The sequence below is a fragment of the Hemiscyllium ocellatum genome, chromosome 42 (genome assembly GCF_020745735.1).
Source record: "Hemiscyllium ocellatum isolate sHemOce1 chromosome 42, sHemOce1.pat.X.cur, whole genome shotgun sequence".
In the NCBI taxonomy this organism is placed as follows: Eukaryota; Metazoa; Chordata; class Chondrichthyes; order Orectolobiformes; family Hemiscylliidae; genus Hemiscyllium; species Hemiscyllium ocellatum.
In genome coordinates, this window is record NC_083442.1 from 29,101,265 (window position 1) to 29,125,045 (window position 23,781).

At 43.7% G+C, this 23,781-nt stretch overlaps 1 protein-coding gene across 1 annotated transcript in view; it reads left to right on the forward strand.

Annotated features, from left to right (window-relative positions):
- duox (dual oxidase) overlaps positions 1-23,781 on the forward strand; it is an 82,002-nt gene that overhangs the window by 54,201 nt on the left and 4,020 nt on the right. The window contains exons 23-31 of the mRNA XM_060853674.1: positions 459-521; positions 2,710-2,888; positions 5,781-6,011; positions 8,452-8,551; positions 10,201-10,250; positions 11,873-12,000; positions 13,630-13,783; positions 17,539-17,771; positions 20,532-20,690. Of these exons, the coding sequence (XP_060709657.1) occupies positions 459-521; positions 2,710-2,888; positions 5,781-6,011; positions 8,452-8,551; positions 10,201-10,250; positions 11,873-12,000; positions 13,630-13,783; positions 17,539-17,771; positions 20,532-20,690 (1,297 nt within the window). The remainder of the gene's footprint in view (positions 1-458; positions 522-2,709; positions 2,889-5,780; positions 6,012-8,451; positions 8,552-10,200; positions 10,251-11,872; positions 12,001-13,629; positions 13,784-17,538; positions 17,772-20,531; positions 20,691-23,781) is intronic.

A 23,781-nucleotide genomic window follows, 5' to 3' on the forward strand; every position in this document is an offset into this window, starting at 1 on the left:
AAAAAAACACAAGGGTGTTCTTTTCAGGTTTGCCATGTCTGTGACTCCCTGCCTGTTGTTGGGTGAATACCAGCACTGATGGGATATTGGGATTAATAGCCCACTCATCCGCCTCAACTGCTGGCAGGGTGGGAAAGCCATCCCTGACCCTTAACTGGGGCAGGGGTAGGAAGATGGTGAGGCCCAGAACCACCAGCCTCCCACCAGATTAAACACCGCCCCCTCCTCCTTGGGCAATTGCCAATTAATGAACCGAAAATTAGGAGCTTCTCATTAGGAGGCCCTCAATACTCACACAGATCAGAGTAATCTGTCAATGGCTCATAGGCCACCTCATTTCCAAACTACATTTCCCATGTGTAACTCCCTCACTGGATGATAATAGAGGCTGGTAATTCACTTGTGAATGGGCCAGATTCCATGGAGCCTAATCTCCTCATTCTGTACATCCCCAACAGAAACATGCAGGAGTCTGCTGTGGAAAATATTGGACAAGAGTTCCGAAACCGAGTCAACAAGAAGTAAGACCTTTTATTCTGTGCTGTTATATTGTGTGTGTGTGTGTGTGTGTGTGTGTGTGTGTGTGTGTGTGTGTGTGTGTCTGTCTGTCTGCTGTCTATCTGTATGTCTGTGTGTGTGTGTGTGTGTGTGTGTCTCTGTCTGCTGTCTATCTGAATGTCTGTCTCTGTGTGTGTCTGTCTGTGTGTGTGTGAGTGTGTGTTTGTGTCTGTCTGTGTGTGTGTCCGTCTGTCTGTGTGTATGTCTGTCTCTGTTTGTGTGTGTGTGTGTGCCTGTCTGTCTCTGTGTGTGTGTGTCTGTGTCTGTGTGTGTCTGTCCGTCTGTGTGTGTGTGTGTGTCTGTCTGTCTGTCTCTTTGTCTGTGTTTGCCTCTGTGTGTGTGTGTGTGTCTGTCTGTTCCTGTGTGTGTCTGTCTGTTTTGTGTGTGTGTCTGTGTATGTGTCTGTCTGTCCGTGTGTGTGTGTGTGTGTGTACCATCTGAATAAAGAAGTGAAATAACAGACTGACAGCACTGCCTTAGGCCCAAGAGGTGTATTTCACAGTGAAAGTTTAGACATAAATATAGATGCATGGTCCAGAAATGTACAGATAATAGACAAACTGACCTTGTGGTTAATAGTGAGGAGGAGAGCTTTAGATGGCAGCAAAGTATTAATGGACCTGTCAGAGGGGCAAACAAGTGACAAATGGAATTCAACTCAGGGAAGTGCAAGGTGACGTATTTGGGAAGATCCGAGAAGGTAATGGAATGTGTAATGAATGAGGGAATACTGAGCACTGTGCAGGAAGTGAGAGTCTACAGCACTGGGTTGTTTCCCTGACTCTGAAGTTCCAAGTTTAAGTCCCACCCAAGACAGGATGGTCAAGGACAGGGTGTCCAGAATGTGGCTAAGCAGGCTCAGACCAACCTGGGAGTCCTTCTAACAAACACCAATCTCATGATTCCTGGTAAGCCAAATACTCGGCAGAAGATGGAGCCCATACCATCACCATCCATGTCTAGGTCTCTCAGTTTTCTCCCATTTATTGTGTGTTCCTTTTTCAAGTTTTTTTTAAACCCAGAGGGTGGCAGATGTCTATCAGTCACTGCCAGAAAGGGTGGTGAACCCAAATCCATAACCTGCAGGACTATGGACCAGACATGAGTCAGAGGAATTAAGCTCGGGGGTTGGGGTTTTTGACTAGGATGTTCCCAATGGACCAAATGGCTGTTTTTCTGTGCCAGGAGCTTCCCAGATTGTTGGTTATGGTCACTTGATGAATCATTGAATCCCTACAGTGCGTACAGAGGTCATTCAGCCCATCACATCTGCACTGACTCTATGAAGAGCATCCCAACCAGTCACACTTCCCTACACTATCCCTGTAACCTCTCATTTCCCATTGGCTAACCCACTCAGCCTACATGTCCATGGACATTATGGGCAATTTCCCTTGGCCAATCCACCCTTAACCTCCATATCTTTGGACTGTGGGAGGAAACCAGAACACCTGGAGGAAACCCATGCATACCCAGGGAGAATGTGCAAACTCCACACAGACAGTTGCCTGAGGGGAGGATCAAACCCAGGTCCCTGGCGCTGTGAGGCAGCAGTGCTAACCACTGAGCCACCGTGAGTGTCAATTACTTCTTAAACTTGGACAATTGAGACTGAGTTGTTGTAGGGTTGGCAGAGGCTCCAATTTCTCTGTAACGTGGTCAGGAGTCTCTCCCTGTCTCACTGCCTGTCATTTGGTTCTCAGTCTGTTTAGCCACATTACGAACACACCTTCCTTGACCATCTTGTCCTGTGATGCGACTTGAGCTTGGAACTGCAGGGACCTCAATTACGCTGAGGGAATGTCAGTCAGGCTTCCTGCTCCTCATTGCTGGTCTGCAATATCCATGAGCATGCTCCTCATGGCTAGTCTGAAAGAAATGCAGGGGCAGTGAAATTCAAATGAGTAAAGACTCAGAGGCAGTTGTGAACTCTTCAAGTGCCCTCTAGAGTTGAATAGCACACTGTCATTGATGACCTGGGCTTGGTCTGGAATGTCCATCTGGTGAAGGACAGCCACCAGATGCAGAACTTTTAACCGTCTCTGGCCTTGAGGAGGGGAGGGGCAAAAATAAAATGGGGCAGCAAGGAAGGAAACAAACCAGGCAGATCAACAGCATGTACAATAATAACAACCTGCAACCTTCTTGTAGATCTCCTCACCATCGCCCCCGGCCCTACACTGAAGCAAAGAGGGAGAAGTACAATCGGAGCAAAGTGCACCAGAAAGTTCAACAGTTTAAACGTTTCATTGAGAACTATCGGCGTCACATAGTTTGTGTTCTGATCTTCTACGGTATAGCAGCTGGCGTGTTTGTGGAACGAGCCTATCGTAAGTGCCACCTTCCAGTGTCTCCTCAGATTGACTCAGGATACCCGCGTCCGGTGAAACGGGCAGCAAAGATGCATTGAAGGCTAAGTGAGATAATGAAGCAAGGGTCGGTTGACCAGGTTTGATAGGTAACATTCGAGGAAGCAACAGCTCACTAAGACTCCTTCCTCCATACCCATGACCCAATACCAGCTCAAAGGACAAAGGCAGCAGATAGATGGTGACACTACCATCTGCAAGTTCCCCTCCAAGCCACCTGACTTGGAAATATATTGTCGTTCCTTCAGTGTCGCTGGGTCAAAATCCAGGAATTCCCTCTCTGACAGCACACTGGGTGTACGTATAGCTCATGTATTGTGGTGGCTCGTCAGCTCCTGTTCAAGGGACACGGACAGTAAATGCTGGCGGGTGGTTAGGGTTTGGCGATGGAGGAGGCTCAGGATCTGCCTGTCCTTGGTGGAGTGGGAGGGGGAGTAAATGTGTTCAGCCACGGAGGGCGGTGGGATTGGTTAGAGTGGGTGTCACAGAGATGTTCTCTGAAATGATCCGCAAGTTGGCCTCCTGTCTGCCCAATGCAGAGGAGAGCACATCTGGTGCAAAGGATGCAGTCGATGACATGTGTCGAAGTACAGGTAAATGTTGACAGCCTTGGCAGTGACAGCCACATCCTGTGACTGAATAAAACAAATCTGGTGAGGACAGGGTGGGCTGTTTCTGTTCTATTAAATTCTATGTATTAGGTTTAGTTAGCCACTCTCCTTATAGTGTTGTTTATGGATGGTCTAGAAGGCTGTAGCACAGTTGTAATGTTCAGAAACTACATTTGTTTACCATGGCCTGACTCTTTCAGCCACAATTAAATGCAAAGGAAAGAACATAGAACATAGAACAATACAGCACAGAACAGGCCCTTCGGCCCTCAATGTTGTGCCGATGTGTGAACTAATCTCAGCTTGTCTGCCTACACTATCCCAAAATCATCCATGTGCTTATCTAAGGATTGTTTAAATCTCCCTAATGTGGCTGAGTTAACCACATTAGCAGGTGGTGCATTCCACACCCTTACCACTCTCTGGATAAAGAACCTGCCTCTGACATCTGTCTTAAATCTATCACCCCTCAAGTTGTAGTTATGCCCCCTCGTACACACTGACGTCATCATCCTAGGAAAAAGACTTTCACTGTCTACACTATCTAATCCTCTGATCATCTTGTAAAAGGCTGTCTAAGTACATATGTCCTGAGATTACTGTGACTTCCTGCTGAAATCATTTAATTTGGGTCTCTACATTCTAGGGGCTAGCAAACATACATTTCTTAAATACCACACCATACACTGTTCATTGCTGATAAAGCTGCCCATGACACTATGGCAATGTGAATTCCCTGCGCCTTGTACCCAGGTAGAAATACTGGCTGGTCATCTTTGACACCCAACTCTCTTTTATCTTGTAAGTAAATGGATGGTTTAAAGTACAATGTTTACAAGGCAAAATTGCTGACACTTCTGTGGAACTTCAGAGACACAGTCTGTCGGCTGTTCACAATGTTGGCCTGTGTTACTTACCATGGATAGACTGAGGATTTCTCCCATATAAACACTTTGCAGCTTCTTCCCCGTAAGACAGTCTGGACACGCCTTAATCTCTATCAATCAAACTGTCCAAGCTTGCTGTAATACAGCCTGCAGGACTTCATCTTCCCTTTATTTCACTGTAAAATAAACAAAATCCCAAAACACTGCAATCTAATAAATCTCAAAATTGTAATCAGTCTGTCATCAGAGTGTGACAGGTGTGCTGTGAACAGTGTTAATGATTCACTTAAGGCACTGTCATATTAACTGTGTAGTATGTGGGAACAAAGACATTATTTCTCCATTGTAATATCAGGGTCTACTTCCTCAAGACTGAGGGTTAGTACCTTTCTTAACATGGTTTTTACACTCTGGAGTGATGCATAGTCACTGTAGAGTTTCCGATGTTTTTCCATGCTATAATATCTAATTTATGCTAAATCAATGAAGACTGAAATTGCAGAAAGCATGGATCTGATTTTTCTTCTGTTCTTGAGGTTTGCTGTAATTAACTCACAGTCGATATTGTTGCTTGACTTTTGTTCATAAATTATCATAGAAATTGGAATCAGGCACCGTGTAATGTCTGACAGTTGACACATGGGAAGTAGGTAATTATAGAATCATAGAGATGTACAGCACAGAAGTAGACCCCTCAGTCTAACTTGTCCATGCCAACCAGATATCCTAAACTAATCTAAACCCATTTTCTCGCACTTGACCCATATCCTTCCAAACCCTTCCTATTCATGTACCCATCCAGATGCTTTTCAAATGTTGTAACTGTACCAGCCTCCACCACTTCCTTTGGCAGCTCATTCCATACACACACCACCCTCTGCATGAAAAGGTTGCCCCTTAGGTCCCTTTTATATTTTTCCCCTCTCACCCTAAACCTATGCCCTCTAGTTTTGGATTCCCCTACCCTGGGGAAAAGACCTTAGCTATTCACCCTATCCATGCCCCTCATGATTTTCAAACCTCTATAAGGTCACCCCTCAGCCTCTGACCCTTCAGGGAAAATAGCCCATGCCTCTTCATCCTCTCCCAATAGCTAAAACCTTCCAACCCTGGCAAAATCCTTGCAAATCATTTCTGAACCCTTTCAAGTATCACAACATCTTTCCTGTTGCAGGAAGCAATTCATTGTTTTTGAATGTCTCTTTGTAAGATGAGTAAACGTACCTCCTGGTCTCTTAGAACTGGGAAATAGTGAAGCCTTATCCTCTCAAGTCCACTTATTTGAAGTTATAATCCATGCAAATTTAATTTGTACTCAGTCAATTTTCTAAGGTTCATTTTTCTCTTTTGTCCAGACTATGCAATTGGTGCAGAGACAACTGGGATCCCACAAACTACATACGTTGGCATTATCATTTCACGTGGCTCAGCAGCCAGTGTCTCCTTCATGTACTCCTACATTCTCCTTACGATGTGTCGTAACCTCATCACCTTCCTGCGTGAAACCTTCCTCAACTATTACATTCCCTTCGATGCTGCTGTGGACTTCCATCGTTGGGTTGCAATGTCGGCTGTTGTACTTGCAAGTTAGTTTGCTTTCTTTGTGATATCGCTAGCATTTTCCTTGGTTCATATCTAGAGCCCATTAAGGTGCACAAGAACATTACACTCCTGTGACTCATGAACCAAAAGGCAGTTGTGATAGTCAATTGTACTTGAGGTGAAAGTCCATAAGAGAGTAAGAAAGAGAGACATACTGTCAGTGTTCTGCCTAGCACACCGTTGAACAGTGTTATGTGCTATTGTGATGCTTTTATGTAAGTCATCTTACATACGGGTGGTATGGGGCTCAGTGGTTATCACTGCGGCCTCACGGCACCAGGGTCCCAGGTTCGATTCCAGCCTCAAGCAACTTTCTGTGTGGACTTTGTACATTCTCCCCGTGTCTGCATGGGTTTCCTCCAGGTGCTTCAGTTTCCTCCCACAATCCAAACATGTGCAGGTCAGGTGGATTGGCCATGTTGAATTGCCCTTAGTGTTCAGAGATGTGTAGGTTAGGTGCATTACTCAAGGGTAAATGTGGAATAATAGGGTTGGGGAATGAGTCTGGGTGGGTTACTCTTCGGAGGGTCAGCATGGGCTTCTTGGGCCAAAGGGCCTACTTCCACACTGTCGGGATTCTAATTCTAAAAAAAAAATCTGCTGCAGTAATTAGCTGATTAAATTAAACAGCGTGCACCTTCAGTTTGTTATTGGCAGAGAACAGAATGTATTCAGCCAGCCCATGTTTCCAAAACCCAAATCAAAATATCTGCTGCTCAATGTGATTCCATGACATTTGCTGAACAAACTCGCATACGCCGATAGCCATACTAACAAGTTAGCATAGTCAGTCAAGTTCGTAATGATACTTATTTGTACTTGCTAGAACTGATGTACATAATAACACATTCTCCCTAAACATTAGATGTTCAAACTCTCCTTTTGTATTAGACTAGCCAAGAGTTTGGATAGCCTGTAGGTAGCTGTTGTTTAGCAATGCCACTGTGTTGGCTTCTCAGTCAGGCAGCTCCTGTTTCTCCCATTGTGATTGTTTGAAATTTGGTATTCTTGTGTTGGTCCTGATGATTGCAAGACAAAACATTTTTGCTTAAAACGTTTCCCTTTTCCAGTAAAGTTCGATTTCTGTACAGGCAAGTGAAAGAGAAATGATTGGAAGAACATAGAGAGATTAGATTACTTACAGTGTGGAAACAGGCCCTTCGGTCCAACAAGTCCACACCGACCCGCTGAAGCGCAACCCACCCATACCCCTACATTTACCCCTTACCTAACACTTTGGGCAATTTAGCATGGCCAATTCACCTAACCTGCACATCTTTGGACTGTGGGAGGAAACCGGAGCACCCGGAGGAAACCCACGCAGACACGGGGAGAATGTGCAAACTCCACACAGTCTGTCACCTGAGTCGGAAATTGAACCCGGGTCTCAGGCGCTGTGAGGCAGCAGTGCTAACCACTGTGCCACCATGCCGCCCACGGTGAGGAGAGGTGTTTAACTCAGATCAATTGGGCCAAATGGCCTCTTGCTGCGTTATACATCCTGTGTAATTGTTCTGCTCCATGATGCCTATGATGTTTAAGTGTTGTAGAACCCTGTAGACAATTACAGACCACTTGTTGGTACCGAGGGAAGCTTCAAGGTCAGTAAAAGCTGTTTAACCCAAAGCACAGCTCCAGAAGAAAGCAAGAAATTTCCCGTAGCTAGACTCTAAGGCTCACTGGGGCATGGCTGATAATTCTTGGCACCAGGGGAGATTTCCACATCAGACTTTTATTAGTTAGAAGCAATGGGGAGGGTTCAGAATGATTCACTGTAAAGAGAGGCTTAGAGAAGACATCAACAATGGTGTGATTGGTGTCCAGGGCTGAGTTAGATAGATTCTTAATTGACAAGGGAGTCAAAGGCTGTCAGCAGCAGAGAGGAGAGTAGAGTTGAGGCCATAATCGAATCAGTCTCGATCTTATAAAATAGTGGAGGAGATTTGAAGGGCTGAATGGCCTCTATTTGTACCTAGTTCATGGTTGTATCTAGAATCTATCTTCCACACAACTTCACCTAATCTACTTGATGTATTCTGTCAAACTGTTTGGTTCTTGGCTAATACTTATAGTAGAGACATAGAGAGTATTACAACATATCGCAGGGATATGACACTGCAGTGCATATTATTTATTGCATTCTGTGTAGCATAGGGGGTCAGTTAGCTTGGATGGTTAAATTGCAATACAGAGTGACACTGACAGTTCAGTTCCCCGAACCAGCTGAGGTTACCATGAAGAACTCTCCTACTCCACCTGTCCCCTCACCCTGAGGCGTAGGGACCTTCAGGTTAAACCACCACCAGGAGTCTCTCACTAAGGATAGAGAACACTTCTGGGACAAAGGTAACTTTATTATATTGTATGCAAGTTGTAAATGAAACGGTTTGCTTACTATTGTAACATTTCTCTTGATTCCCCTAGTTTTACACAGTGCTGGACATGGTGTGAATGTCTACTCTTTCTGTGTCAGTTCCCTCAGCAGCCTTGCCTGCCTGTTCCCCAGTGTGTTCTTCGATGATGGGTAAGTTCCAGATCGCATCTCCCCAGACACCCTTGACCCTTGGAAAGGCTTCCAATCAGCTGACTTGGGTTTCAGTGAATGGCCGAGTGTTTATAACTGGCCAAGCAAGTGAGGGAAGCCAGCAGGGAAAAAAGGGAGGCAGAACAAACACAGGATGGGGCGGCTTCAGTGTGTGGACACAGAGGACAAAGCTACTATTGTAGAATACTGAATTAGAGATCAAAAGAAGCCTTATAGTCCAGAGCTTCTTATTGACTGGGCCCCTATTGGCAGTGGAAGCCACCAATTCCGTAATATTGATCGATGCACATCACTGGGGCACTCTCAATCCAGGGGCTTGTAATTAACAATTAAATTATTCTTGGGTTTCTTTTTCACAGACATTAAAATTCTTGATCTGCATGAGCTGCACATGACAATTCAGTGTCTCAATGTTAAAATTCCAATTGCAGTAGAGCGAGTCAGACTGGATTACACTTCATATCAGTCAGTGACACCCTCTAAATTCCACACAGCAAACAGTACCAGTGCTAACACTCTTCTGACAGTACTACCATCTCCGCACCTTAACGTGTCTCAGCACATTCTGGCTGAGGTATGTGGCTTTCTCCCCAACCTCTGCCTTCGTGAGGTAACCTGAATTGGATTGAGTCTGGGTCAAGTGTGGAGTCATCCTCTGGTCGATGTAGCTAGATTTGGAAGTGGTACCTAAAACAGCAACAGCTCCAGTGAAAAGTTGCCAAGCTACAGACACAATCCGGGAGGCTTTGTTCAAGCAGTGGACAGTCCCCCAGCCTCTGGGCGAGGAGCTCCACATTTGAGTCCCATTCCAGGACCTGATGGACAAAGAAAATGCATTCATCACGTGGCTACACAGGCAGAGGATCAACCTACAAATCCTTCCAACACAGGCCCATAGTGAGAGATTCCTGGTCAGCCATGTGATGAAAAGAACATCATTCTCCTGAGCTCCTGACTTCTCTGGTGCTGAATGGCCATTGTGCATCAGATTGGTGCCAGTGACATGGGGTTTAATCCCCATTCTTATTAGGGGGTGGAATCGGACCTGCCTCCTTGTTACATACATGCTGAGGGGTAGTGGCACTGTGAGTCACCTTCCTTTCAAAAAACACACTGAGAAAGAAGCTACAAATGGTTTGACTTCCAAAATAAATGGAACACTACAAAGTGGGTTTCAAACCTTTAATCTCTCTGGTGAAAAAGGCACAGCTTTGTTTCGAAACAATTCGTTCTGAAAGGATGATTTTTGATCATTTGTCAACATTGGCAGTGCTAGTCCAATTTATGCATCAATTTTCCTTCCACTTATGATTGAACAGAAGTACAGAAACTGGAAGGTAAATGGCATTGAGACCATGAGACACATAAAAGAATTCCCCGTGATTTTCGGGCTCATTTCAGTCCTGCACTGAAACTCTTGCAGCTGAAAGGAAAGGTTAAAGTCTTGTCTGCCTTCTTGTAAAATAAAATCTGGTCTCATTAGTTCAAACATTCTGCAGATTTGTGCGAAACAGATAATAATGTGACCACACATTTAACAAGAGACACATTGCTAGTGACTGGTGTCTGAAATGTGATGCAGAGGATCTAAATTTGAATTTACATTTCGTTTTATTTTTGCCTTGCAGATCAGAGCTCCCACAGAAATATTACTGGTGGTTCTTTGAGACGATTCCAGGTAACTGTTACCGTTGTTCCTGAGTGACTAGAATATCAACATAAAGAGGGATTATTTGATCAATGACCTTGTGACCATCCAGTGCGTTTCTTTCATACATTTAAAAGGAACACGATATACAATACATAGATGTGTTAGAACATTTTGAACCGTGCATTAACTTCAGAATTTACTCCTGTTCTAATCTCAGCTGATGTTACAACTAGTCAAATCAAATCTCAGAATATCCAACAGAGCCTATAATCTGCCAAGTCAGAAATCTAGCTTGATAAGTCATAGGTTCTGGTAGTTATTCATCAAAACATTGTCACATGAGCTGTGGAGTTTCTTGAACAACAGAAGAAATAAATAAAAACAAAATTCTCTCGATATAAACCATAGTTAGAAAGATCTTAAAATACAGTGAAACAAAGTTCCAACCTGTTTCCTGACTCTATCCATTACATAAACTCAAATCCAGAGAAATTATATTCCTATCGCAACCCTTTAGGGTTTAACTTCACCAACTCCCAACATTGCATTGGCTTTGGAAAATGGAGACAATTCAATGAACCTTTTCCCAACTTGCCAACATCAACTCTTCAACAAATCGGAGAGCCTAACATTTCTTAGTTCTAATAACCAAACTCTAACCAATTTCTAAGCAATGATTTCTAACCAAACTCTCCTGGTTTGGGAAGCTGCATAAATTAACATCTGCTAGGGTGACTGATGCCCTGAACTGCCCTGAAAGTCTCCTTTCTAAGAGGGAAGTTATACTTGCTGCTGGCAACCACTCTACTGTTTCCTGAACTCAACTGTAAAAGAACTTGATTCTGAGCTGAATACAAAGCTAATGGCCTTAGTTGTCACTAATTTCTGAGGCACAAGTTTCTCATTCCTGATGTAGGGGTCCTGCCCGAAACGTGACTTTCCTGCTTCTCAGACGCTGCCTGACCTGCTGTGCTTTTCCAGCACCACTCTAATCTTGACTCTAAACTTCAGCATCTGCAGTACCCACTTTTGCCTTACCCGTCACAAACCCCACAGTATAAACAACTTATTCCATTAACACTTGAGGATGTCACCCAAGCCCTTGATTGCAGTCACCTGCTCTCTGACACGTACCCGATTAGGTCACTGTTCCCGAAAGACTTGCTGACCTTGCTTCATTTCAAATGAAGCCCTTCAAATAAATAATCAATACCCATATGCCACTAGAATAAAATCCAAACTCCAAAAGTAACATTGTCATATAAATAAATTACACATGTTTCTTTACAAATATCACATAAGCATTCCATTATTCATGAGCATTAAAGGTGACTTAAACCTTTAGAAACCCAAACTTTAAACTCTAGAATTCCCTCTCTAAAACTCTGTCTCTTTACCCACTTCAAGATCATCCTTAAAAATCTCTATTTGAACTTGTTTTTGCATACCCACTATAATATCTTCTTATCTGGCTCAGTGTAAAATGTGTTTTACAACGCTCCCGTATCAATGTGTGCACGACATTTAGGAAAGTTGGTCTAGAGATCGCAGGCAGTTTTGATAATGGAACTAATGAATGTGGGGCATTGCTTAGGGATTGAGGGAGTACAGGGAGAGAATGTAATATTGTTAAATGTTTTCAATTTTAGGAATGACCGGTGTTCTACTTCTTGTTGTCATGGCGATTATGTACGTCTTCGCTTCACGCCAGCTCCGTCGGATGAGCTTCCGAGCTTTCTGGGTGACTCACCACCTCTACGTTATTCTGTACATTCTGGTAATTAATCTTATACACGAACCACCATTTGGTTGCAAATGTGACTTTGCTGCTTTGATCACATTTTTTTTAAGTCAGCCTTATGTTTTGGCTATCACTTATTGTCACTCATAAACAATATGTACTGCTTATCAGTTTAGCTTGAGAAGCTAATGATTGGGTCACCTTCTTGAACATCTACAGCTGGTATGCCCTTAACATAATCCTGGCCCTTTACCTTAATGTCAAATCTTTGCATCTTTTCATTGTTATACAGATTTCATCTATTTACACTTCCCGCTGCTTCAGGAAGGCAGCCAACATCATCAATGACCCCTCCCACCCTGGTTACAATCTCTTCCGTCGGGCAGAAGATATAAAAGTTTAAAGATATATGCCTAACAGATTCAAGAACAGCTTCTTCCCCGTTGTTATTAGACATCTGAGTGGACCTCTCAAATTTTAAACCTAATGTTGATCTCACTCTCTGTACACCTTCTCTACAGCTGTAACATTGTATTCCTCGCTGTGTTCTTTAACCCTAATGCATTTTGTATGGGGTGGCAGTGTTTCAGTGGTTAGCAATGCAGCCTCACAGTGCCAGGAATCCCCTGGTTCAGTTCCAGCCTTGGGAGTTTGCACATCCCGGTTGCCTCCAGATGCTTCGGTTTCCTCCCACAGTCCAAAGATGTGCAGATTAGGTGGATTGGCCATGCTAAATTGCCCATTATGTCCAGGGATGTGCAGGTTAGGTGGATTGGCCATGAGAAATGCAGGGTTGCAGGGATAGGGATGAGTCTGGGGGGTTGGGGGAAGGCATGCTTTTTGGAGAGTCAGTGTGGGTTTGTTGTTCCCAGATTTTATGATTCGATGATTTGCCTGTACTGCTGCAAAACAAAACTCTTCACTGTAGCTAGGTACATGTGACAACAATAAATCAAATCAAATCAAATTCAAGGTTGCTCGAGACAGAATTTTGCTCTACAAGGGAGTCTAGGATTATAGAAATGGGCAAGAAAGTGTAGTTATAATGACAATCACATCAGCCTTGATCTGACTGAATGACAGAGCAGGCATAAGGACCTGAACAGTCTGTATAGGCTCTGATTTCTTATGTTGAACTGGAATGGTGAGAAGACCAACTCACAGAGTATTCACTGCCCAAAAGAGTAAGGGTGTATACTATCCTGATTTACAGACGTATTCTGCTGGCCTTTGACCTGGAAGCAATGCAGTGATGCCAGATAGTCTTTGTTATATCAGCTACTCCATGTATAATTTATTGATCGTGCAGCCCACAATTTTCCTGTCAATTCACATTAAACTTGTAGGAATTTGTTTTAAGATAAAAGCTACACGCAGCATGAACATATCAGTAAGTTTTGCGGGGGAGTGGTTACTTTGGTTGAACGATCCCCCATGGAGGTTGTAACCCAATCAACCATACCTTTAATATCGCCGTGTAAAATTCCCTCCCTAACAGCCTCACAGGGTTTACCTTCATCTTATGTTGTTCCAGGAGGCAGCTCCTTCTCAAGGGCAACTGGGGATAGATATAGCATGGACCTTTGCTCCCCCCTAAAATTGTGTAGACCCAGATTTTTAAGATTCATTCCCAACCACTCCATTTCATTTGTTTGTCTCTCACAGATTCTCATTCACGGGAGTTCGAATCTGATCCAACAACAGAGTTTCTACTTGTACTTCATTGCGCCTGGACTTATCTACTTGTGTGACAAACTCATCAGCCTCAGCAGGAAGAAGAAGGAAGTCACTGTAGTCAAAGCTGAATTGCTGCCCTCAGGTACCATAGTGCCAAGTGTTAATCCTCACCTTGCCCGCTGTTGGACTAAGTTCTTGAGGATAGAATGGAATGGTTTAGCCTTGTACCTACTTTGAGTATTGATGGTTAAGGATTGACTTGTCTGAAGTGTTCAAAGGATTTGCTAAGTTATAGAGAAGCAATATCCTTTCATTGGGGAATGTAGATCAAGGGGGAAAAGACCTTAAAACAAGAGCTCAGCCATGTAATGGGTGACATAACAAAATTACTTCACTTGAAATGTAATCCACAGAAATCCAAAACTCTCCCCCCGCTCCAAAAAGCTGGGTTCTCAGGAAGGCTCGCTGGACCCCGAAACAATAACTCTGATTTCTGTCCACAGATGCTTCCAGACCTGCAGAGGCTGCTTGGAAAACTTCAAACTGATATTTTTGTTTTGGTAAAGGATTTGGCGAAATTACAGGTGGATAGAGATGCGCCCATAAGCAATTGGAACAGCCCCTCGAATCAATAGATTCTTGGTTGATCCAGTTTTCCTCACGTCCACTTCTTTGTGTTTCCCCATAAGCCTTCACTCCCCGATTGATCGAGAATCCATCTCTCTCAGCCTTAAATATGCACAAGGACTCTGCCCCTCTCTATGGCAAGGAGTTCCAAAGACCCACAGCCTTCTGAGAGAAGAAATTCCTCCTCATCTCAGTCTGAAATTGGTGCCCCTTTATTCTGAGACTCTGCTCTCTGGTCCTAGATGAGTGGAAGCATATTCCTAGTACTGACCCCGTTAATTTTTTTGTTTCAAAGCGATCATCTCTCGTTCATGATCTGATAGAATGGCAAACCAAGCTTGACGGGCTGAATGGCCTCCTCCTGTTCATACTTGTGCATTCAGTGAAAGCCTCAAAGGACCTATTTGTTTTGTGCAATACCTTGATCTAAAAACATTGTCCCTGTGCAGGATCTAAATGCCTTACCTCATTGTGACTTTTACGCTGTACACTTCACTTCCTCTGGGCTCCATAGCAGCCTATTCTGCCTCGGACCTCATGATCTTAAAACTCACGCCCCCTACTGAGAATCACAACCCATATTTGTAATGCACTGAGCTATCACCATTGACTCCTCACACAAAGGTCCTGTACAAATGGTAGCAGTGAATAAAACACTCAGAGGCAATCTTTGAGTTCTGAAGACAATTTCAAATGTCATATCTGAAACCATTATCCCAATCTGGTGATAGACTCACACAACAAGCAACTAATATGCTTGATCAGATTTGTTGAGACATATTTTTATCCAATATAACTTCACCTCAGATAAACCTAGTTTTCCTCTGTTCTCAAATCTTGATGTTCATTGTTCCATCAAACTCCCCGGTTGCCTACAGTCGGAGATATGAGGCCACAGAGATCATCTTGACCCTCGTTTCAAACTCCTCCCCAACGTCAATAACAAATTAGACTGAGAGGGAAATGAATTGGCAGGGTTCTAGGGATAGAGCAGGGGAGTGGGACTGACCACAGAAACCAAACATGTGCTCACTGTGCCACATGCTATAATGTTGCTGATGGTCTCTGATCAGTCATGATGATCTCATCTGCTTAACATTACCCACACTCATCTCTTCCCCTCTCTGCTTCCAGAATCTGTTCCACTTTGCTATCCACACAGACACCAAAAGACCAACGATTTCCTTGCCACCTTTAGACTTTTATACTTCGAGCTTTCAAGAACATAGTTGGTCATGTGTGTATTGGAATTGTTGAGGGGTGATGTTGTAGAGATTTATAAAATCATAAGGAGCATAGATATGGTTAATGGTAGGTATCTTTTCCCTAGGTTGGGGGATTTTGTGACTAAGGGGCATATTTTTAAAAAAAGACATGAGGGGAAAACATTTTATACAGAGCGTAGTTCGCTTGTGGAATGAACTTCCTGAGGAAGTGGTGGATGCAGGAACAGTTACAACATTTAGAAACTTAGATAAGTGCATGAATAGGACAGGTTTGGAGGGATATGGGCCTGGAGCAAGCAGGTAGAACTAATTTAGTTTGGGGTTATGTGGACCGAAATGTTTGTTTTCGTGCTGCATGACTCTATGACTATATTCAAAATGCTGTCATAACTTTCAGACCCTTATCAGTTGTCCAGGGGAATCAACTTGTTTGAAATTCTGGTGAATTGAGCTATGAGCTCGGTTGGACTGTGCTTCTCTGGAATTATAATAAAACCATATCAATCACTAACATGTTCAGTGGAACTTGTTGTTGAGTAATTAATAGTGAGCATATTGTTATACTTTGTTTAGTAATGATATTAACCTGAATGGTATTGATGTGTTACATGTCATCACAGACCAAACAAACATGGGATGATTTATTTAAATGCCAATCTCCCTTAACTAGTCAGCACCAATAAAACTAAGTTGTGAGATAAAATGTAATATCTGTAACTTTGTAATTTACTGTAGATAAATAATGATTACTCATAACATGATATGGCAGATATGGGATTGGGTAATGTATGTGTTTTGGTCTGGTATATTTATTTAATCTTGTTTTGTTTTTAATGGGAGGTAGTCACGACTGGCAAGGACTGCATGTATTGCTCAATCCTAAATACTCTAGAACTGAGGGGTTTGCTAGGCCAATTCAGAAGGCAGATAAGAGTCAACCACATTGTGGTGGGTCAGGAGTCAGCTGAACATCAGACTGGGTAAGGAGGGCAAGTTCCTTCACTAAAGAACATTAGAGAACCAGATGGGCTTCTTTAACAATTGATGTAAGTCTCACAGTAACCATGATTGAGACTGGCCTTTGAGCCCATATTTATTATAGAAGACGGTGTAAGATTCATATGGAGCTAGCGGTGGATTCACTTGGACGGCTGGTTTGTAATGCAGGGTGACACCAGCAGCATGGATTATAGAACCCCTGTGTTGTAGGAGCAGGCCATTCACCTGTCAAGTCCACACTAACCCTCCAAACAGCATCCTCCCCACCCTATCCCTGTAACCCTGCATTTCCCATGGCTAGCCCACCTAACCTGCACATCCCTGGACACCATGGGGCAATTTCCCATGGCCAACCCACCCTGACCCGCACATCTTTGTTTTGTGAGAGGAAACCAGAGCAACTGGAGGAAACCGATGCAGACACAGGGAGGACATGTTGCCCGAGGCTGGAATCAAACCTCGCTCACTGGCACTGTGAGACAGCAGTGCTAACCACTGAGTCGTCATGCTGCCGTGGGTTCCATTCCTAAACTGGCTGAGGTTATCATTGAGGACTCTGCATCTCAATTTCTCCCTTCATCTGGGGCGTAGTGACCCTTAGGTTCAACCACCACCATTCATGTCTCTCTCTCTCTCTAATGAGAGAACAGACTATGGTCTGATGAGACTCTGGTGACGTTACCTTTACATATAGAATTACATGATATATGGGTAAACCTATAGTATCTGTAGTGTTGTGTGGCAGGAACCGTTATTTTTAAGATTTTATTTTATCCATTACTTATCGAGAGATATCTAACCTAATTACCAATATTAAAGCTCAAATTTAGGGTGTTTGCAAAATATGATGCAAAGGCACCAATGCCCAGAAAGGAAGAATAGCTTGCAATATAAGGTCACATACATCCTGATCACAGGACATCAGGCTGGGATTGTAGCCAGGGGAGTGATGTTTGAACTCTGGCCACAGTTGGAAGATACGCTGAGGTCCTCACCTTCAGGCACCGACACCGGCTACTTAGCTGTTTTTTGTTCTTGGTTGCAGGTGTAACGTACCTTGAATTTAAACGGCCCCAGGACTTTGAGTACAAGTCTGGGCAGTGGGTGCGTATCGCATGTTTATCCCTGGGTGCTGATGAGTATCATCCCTTCACACTGACCTCAGCCCCAAATGAGGACACCCTCAGCCTCCATATTAGGGCAGTGGGGCCTTGGACGACAAAGTTACGAGAAACCTACTCACCGGAGAATGTCGGAAAACTCGGAGGCAACCCAAAGGTAATACACAAGTGAAGGTGAATGTAATGAATTCTCAGCTTAAAGTTATTCACCAATGTCCTTTACTGCAAAGGGATAAGTTTGGAAAATATATTTCAATTATCAATTTGCACACAGCTAGTTCCACAAGGAGCTATAGTGATTAGGAAAGACTCCCCTCCTTCATCTGAACATTTCCATTTTGAGTCTGACATCTTTTAAGAATGGGAAAAGGTGTCATTCAGGAACTGTCACACAATTCCATTACATGGTTTCCTAAGATCATACCTGCTGGTTATTAATGTGCGTCAAACCTTATAAGCAGACTGTGTGCCACATCCTGAAGTCAGGTGTGGTCAAGTTAAAGGGAAAGCAGTTACAGATGAAAATGTGCAGCACCTGTAAATGAGAAAGATAAGAACGCTATTATGATAGCTCAAATCACGAGAGCAACTTGATGGTTTTAGATTTTTCAAAATTAATTCATGTGATCTGGGCATCACTGGCAAGCATTTTATTGCCCACAAAATGCCTTTATGAACTATAGCGATAGGGAAACTCTCCACCTTACCCTGCCTGGCCCTATATATGATCTCCAGACTCACCAAAACTGCGTGGATATTTTATTATCCCCTGAAATGGCCCAACAAGACATGTAGTTATATTCAAAGGTCAGTGATAAACCAGCACATCTCAACAGCAATTGGGAACGGGCACTGTTAGTGCCAGCACTGACAGTGAGGTCCATAATGTTGTAAAAATTATTCTAAACTGACTTTAGATTAGATTACTTACAGTGTGGAAACAGGCCCTTCGGCCCAACAAGTCCACACCGACCTGCCGAAGCGCAACACACACACAGAGCGAGGGATGGGGGACACACACACAGAGCGAGGGATGGGGGACACACACACACAGAGCGAGGGGACACACACACACAGAGCGAGGGATGGGGGACACACACACACAGAGCGAGGGATGGGGGGACACACACAGTGAGGGAGGGGACACACAGCGAGGGGACACACACACATACACAGCGAGGGATGGGGGACACACACACACAGCGAGGGATGGGGGACACACACACACACCCCTTACCTAACACTACGGGCAATTTAGCATGGCCAATTCACCTGACCCGCACATCTTTGTGACTGTGGGAGGAAACCGGAGCACCCGCAGGAAACCCACGCAGGCACGGGGAGAATGTGCAAACTCCACACAGTCTGTAGCCTGAGTCGGGAATTGAACCCGGGTCTCAGGCGCTGTGAGGCAGTAGTGCTAACCACTGTGCCACCGTGCCGCCCACTTCTATACTTAATCTATGACTTGCCACTGATGGAATTTTAATGTGCTCAGTTTACGTTGAAATTCATTAATTGTCTTGAGAATGATAAGCATATTCTGATGCCATGGCCTACACACCCAATATTGAAGGCATTGTTTATCACAACAACAGTCAAGTTAGCAAAATGAAATGATTGAGAGGCTCTTAAATAAGATTCTGGTGGAATAGTGACAAGGCAACTCCCAGCTGATGGAGAAATACAGCATGGGAGGAAGCTATTCAGCCTACCCTGTCAGTGTTGATCCTCTGGTCGAGCTACACATTTAATCTGATTCCCAGCTTTCCCCCCCAAAACTCTAATTGTGGTTCAGCATTGACCAACTGCTTTTAAAAGGTGCTGGATTCAGGGGTGGCTCCGTGGTTAGCACTGCAGCTTACCAGCTTCAGAGACCCAGGGTATGATTCCAGCCTTGAGCGACTGTCTGTATGGGTTTCCTCCGGGTGCTCTGGTTTCCTCCCACAGTCCAAAGATGTGCAGATTAAGGTGAATTGGCCATGGGACATTGCCCCATAGTGTGGGTCAGCCATGGGAAAGTTCGGACTGGGTAGTTTGACCGCAAAACATTCACTCTGATTTCTCTGCACAGAAGCTGCCAGATCTGCTGAGCTTTTCCAGCAACTGCTGTTTTTGTTTCAATAAGCTGAATGTTAAACTCCTACTATGTTTCTTGTACCTTTTGTGAATTGCTGTAGAACTGGGGAATCTACAGTTTCCCTGATGCTGTCTCCATGGAAATGCATAGGCCAATCAGATGTGACGAGTTGCCCAACCAGCATCCCTTCTCCAGTGACCCTTCTCAGAACTGAGTTAACTCTGATTTCTCTCCACAGATGCTGCCAGACCTGCTGAGGTTTTCCAGCATTTTCTGTTTTCGTTTCTAGTGTTCTGAGAACATGGGGTTCAAATCTCAGCACGGCAACTGGTGGGAATTTAAAATTAGTTAATAAATTTGGAATAAGCTGGTTTTGGCAACAGTGACGCAACCATCATTGATTGCTGTTAGGTCACTCATGTCCTTCAGACAAGGAAATCTGCTGTCCTTATCTGGTCTGACCTTTAAATGAGTCCAAGCCTACAGCAAGGTGTTTGATTCTTAACTCCCCTCTGAAATAGCCCTTGCAATCTATTCAGTGCAAGGGTAAGTAAGGATGAGCACCAAATACTAACTTGAGCAGCTTATGCTCGAAACGTCGAATTCTCTATTCCTGAGATGCTGCCTGGCCTGCTGTGCTTTGACCAGCAACACATTTGCAGCTGTGATCTCCAGCATCTGCAGACCTCATTTTTTACAGCAATGCCTACATCCCTTGGAAAGTGAGAACTTCTAAAAAATGATCTTGGTCTTGACCAAGAATTACATTTTCAAATCGCAAAGTGACTGCATACTAAATGCCTTCTGACTGACCCGAAACTTTCCTGTGTCCTGCAGATATATCTGGACGGGCCTTTTGGTGAGGGTCATCAAGAATGGAACCAGTTTGAGGTGTCCGTTCTGGTTGGGGGAGGCATCGGTGTGACACCATTTTCATCAATTCTCAAAGACCTCGTCTTCAAGTCATCGATGTTCAGCAAGATCGCCTGCAAAAAGGTAAGTAATGAAATCTGCTAGAGCAGGCTCTTTTACAAATGTGTTCCACCCTTACTGAGGTGGGGGATAGTACATCACTCGCTCCAACAAACACTGTTCAAGGTTAAGATCGCAGATGGTGGTAAGACTGAATGAGTCAGATTCCAAAGTGAAACCTGGCTTGATAGTTTATTTTGCAGTTTGTTTACCATAGTGATCAGTCACAGAACGTATTATCGAGAGGCTGCCAGTGTACTTTGACTTATTATATCAAAGAGAAATCAAAGATCTGTGTAACTATTTGGTAAGATCTTATCATGAACACCAAAAAGGAAGATTCAACCTTTCTCCCAGCAACATCATGTACAGATACTCAACCCCAGTGGAGTAGCATTCCCATCTTTACTCCTTAAATTCTTACTCAATCGATGAGGTTGCAAGTGTTTCCTTTCAGAAATGTTCTGCACATTCTCCAGATGTGATTATCAGCACTTCTTCCCAAGACACAATGGCTAACTCATTAATTTTTAAGGAAGGCGAAAGGTTTTTTTTCCCAACCTTGTTACCTTGTACTGCTGAAACAGGTTAAGACTTCTGCCCATTTCTATGGGCCTGGAAGTTGCCAAAAATAGGCCCTCCCTTCTGCCCATGTTATGGACTAGGCCAGCCCACTCAAAATATTCTTGAGCAGGCACCCAGACCATAACGTTGCAATTTGTTTCAGTAAATGTGCAATGAGAATTACCCAGAGTAAGTTAGTTAGGTTAACTACTAGGTTTTAAAACAGACAGAAATGTATTCACAAAATTACACAATGAAACACAAAGAACAAAATAAAGAACATCTACAGAACTCAGTCTATCCAAACTAAACTTAACTGTGCTGTTCCAAATATATACAATGGTCCTAATAAGCAAACCCCCTTAAAGCAGTGAGTTGAGGGGTGCGTAGGTTATTATTATATTTTGCATTAGGATTAAGTCTTGGCACAATATTGTGGGCCTAAGGGCCTGTTCTGTGCTGTATGTTTCTATGTTCAATGTTTTAAAACACAGTTAAAAAACGGAACAGATGCTTACAGGTTGAAGTTAGAATGGCAGAGAGAGAGAGAGAGAGAGAGAGTTTCCACACAATGACTGTTGAACTCCCAACTAGCTCTGGACTGAACTGCTCAGTTAGAGAGCTGACCACTCCCTTTTGATTATACAGGTCATTTGTAAAACATGGAGAAAGTGAGGACTGCAGATGCTGGGGATCAGAGCTTAAAAATGTGTTGCTGAAAAAGCGCAGCAGGTCAGGCAGCATCCAAGGAACAGGAGAATCAATGTTTCGGGCATAAGCCTTTCTTCAGGAATGAGGAGGGTGTGCCAAGCAGGCTAAGATAAAAAGTAGGGAGGAGGGACTTGGGGGAGGGGCGTTGGGAATGCGATAGGTGGAAGGAGGTTAAGGTGAGGGTGATAGGCCGGAGAGGGGGTGGGGGTGGAGAGGTCGGGAAGAAGATTGCAGGTTAGGAAGGCGGTGCTGAGTCTGAGGGTTGGGACTGAGAAATGGTGAGGGGAGGGGAAATGAGGAAGCTGGAGAAATCTGTATTCATCCCTTGTGGTTGGAGAGTTCTTAGGCGGAAGATGAGTCGCTCTTCCTCCAACCGCTGTGTTGCCATGGTCTGGCGATGGAAGAGTCCCTCCTCCCTACCTTTTATCTTAGCCTGCTTGGCACACCCTCCTCATTCCTGAAGAAGGGCTTATGTCCGAAACATTGATTCGCTTGCTCCTTTGATGCTGCCTGATCTGCTGCGCTTTTCCAGCAACACATTTTTAAGCATTTGTAAAACATGACCACTTTGACCTGAGGTCTCATCTGTTCACATATAAACAAAAAGGCCTCTCAATACCCTTTAGTCTCTGTACTAAACTAGTCATCTCAGAAATGGGAGCGGTCTATGACCCTTCTGAAAGAAATCAAGGATACAGTATCTTTGAGAAAAGGAAGAGATTTTAGTAAAAGAGACCAGCTTTGTGACATTGGTAAGAATCTTCTGAATTCAACTTACTCCTGGCCTCTCATCTCCCTCTCCCTTGTCAGAAAAACAAGACAATAATAAGTACCAATTATCTCATCAAGTTGCTTATTGAGTTGTTTAGGTTGAATCAAATGATGTCTTAGAAAGACTGTCTTTAGTTCACTGTTCCAGGTGACTTTCGGACCCATGTCTTTAAAAAAATCAGACCTTCACAGCACTGGAAGACAAACTCCTCTCAAATTTCAAGCTAATGTTGATCTTGCTCTTTGTACACCTTCTTTGCAGTTATAACATTGTATTCCATATTCTGTTCAATCACCCTATGATCTTTATATGTTTGTATGCTATGACCTGCCTGTACTACACGCTAAACAACACTTTTGACTGTTCTTAGGTACATGTGACAATACTAAAGCAAATCAAAATTTACCTTTATATTAGAATCCAACTTCCCAAAACTGATAATGTTATTAACTTGCAGTGCAATTTTAATCAAAAATATATCTCATATCTTCTGAACTTGAAAGATTTACCAAGATGTTGCCAATGTTGGAGGGTTTGAGCTACAGGGAGAGGGTGAATAGGCTGGGGCTATTTTCCCTGGAGTGTCGGAGGCTGAGGGGTAACCTTATAGAAGTTTATAAAATCATGAGGCGCACGGATAAGGTAAATGGACAAGGTATTTTCCCCAGGATAGGTGAGTCCAATATTAGAGGCCAAAGACTTAAGGAGAGAGGGGAAAGATTTAAAAGGGACATAAGGGGCAACTTTTTCATGCAAAGGGTGGTGCGATATGGAATGAGCTGCCAGAAGAAATGGTGGAGTCTGGGACAATTACAGTATTTAAAAGGCATCTGGATGGTGCATTAATAGTCAGGGTTTAGTGGGATAAGGGCCAAGTGCTGGTAAATGGGACAAGATTAATTTAGGATATCTGGTTGGCATGAACGTGTAGGACCAAAGGGTCTGTGTCCGTACTGGACATTTCTACGACTCTGAGTCTAAGCAGAAATGATGTGAGAATTCCCCTTTCCAAGCAGCAAAGGATCAGGATGAAGGGTGTGCTGCCAGAGAGTGTGCTGGAGCATGCAT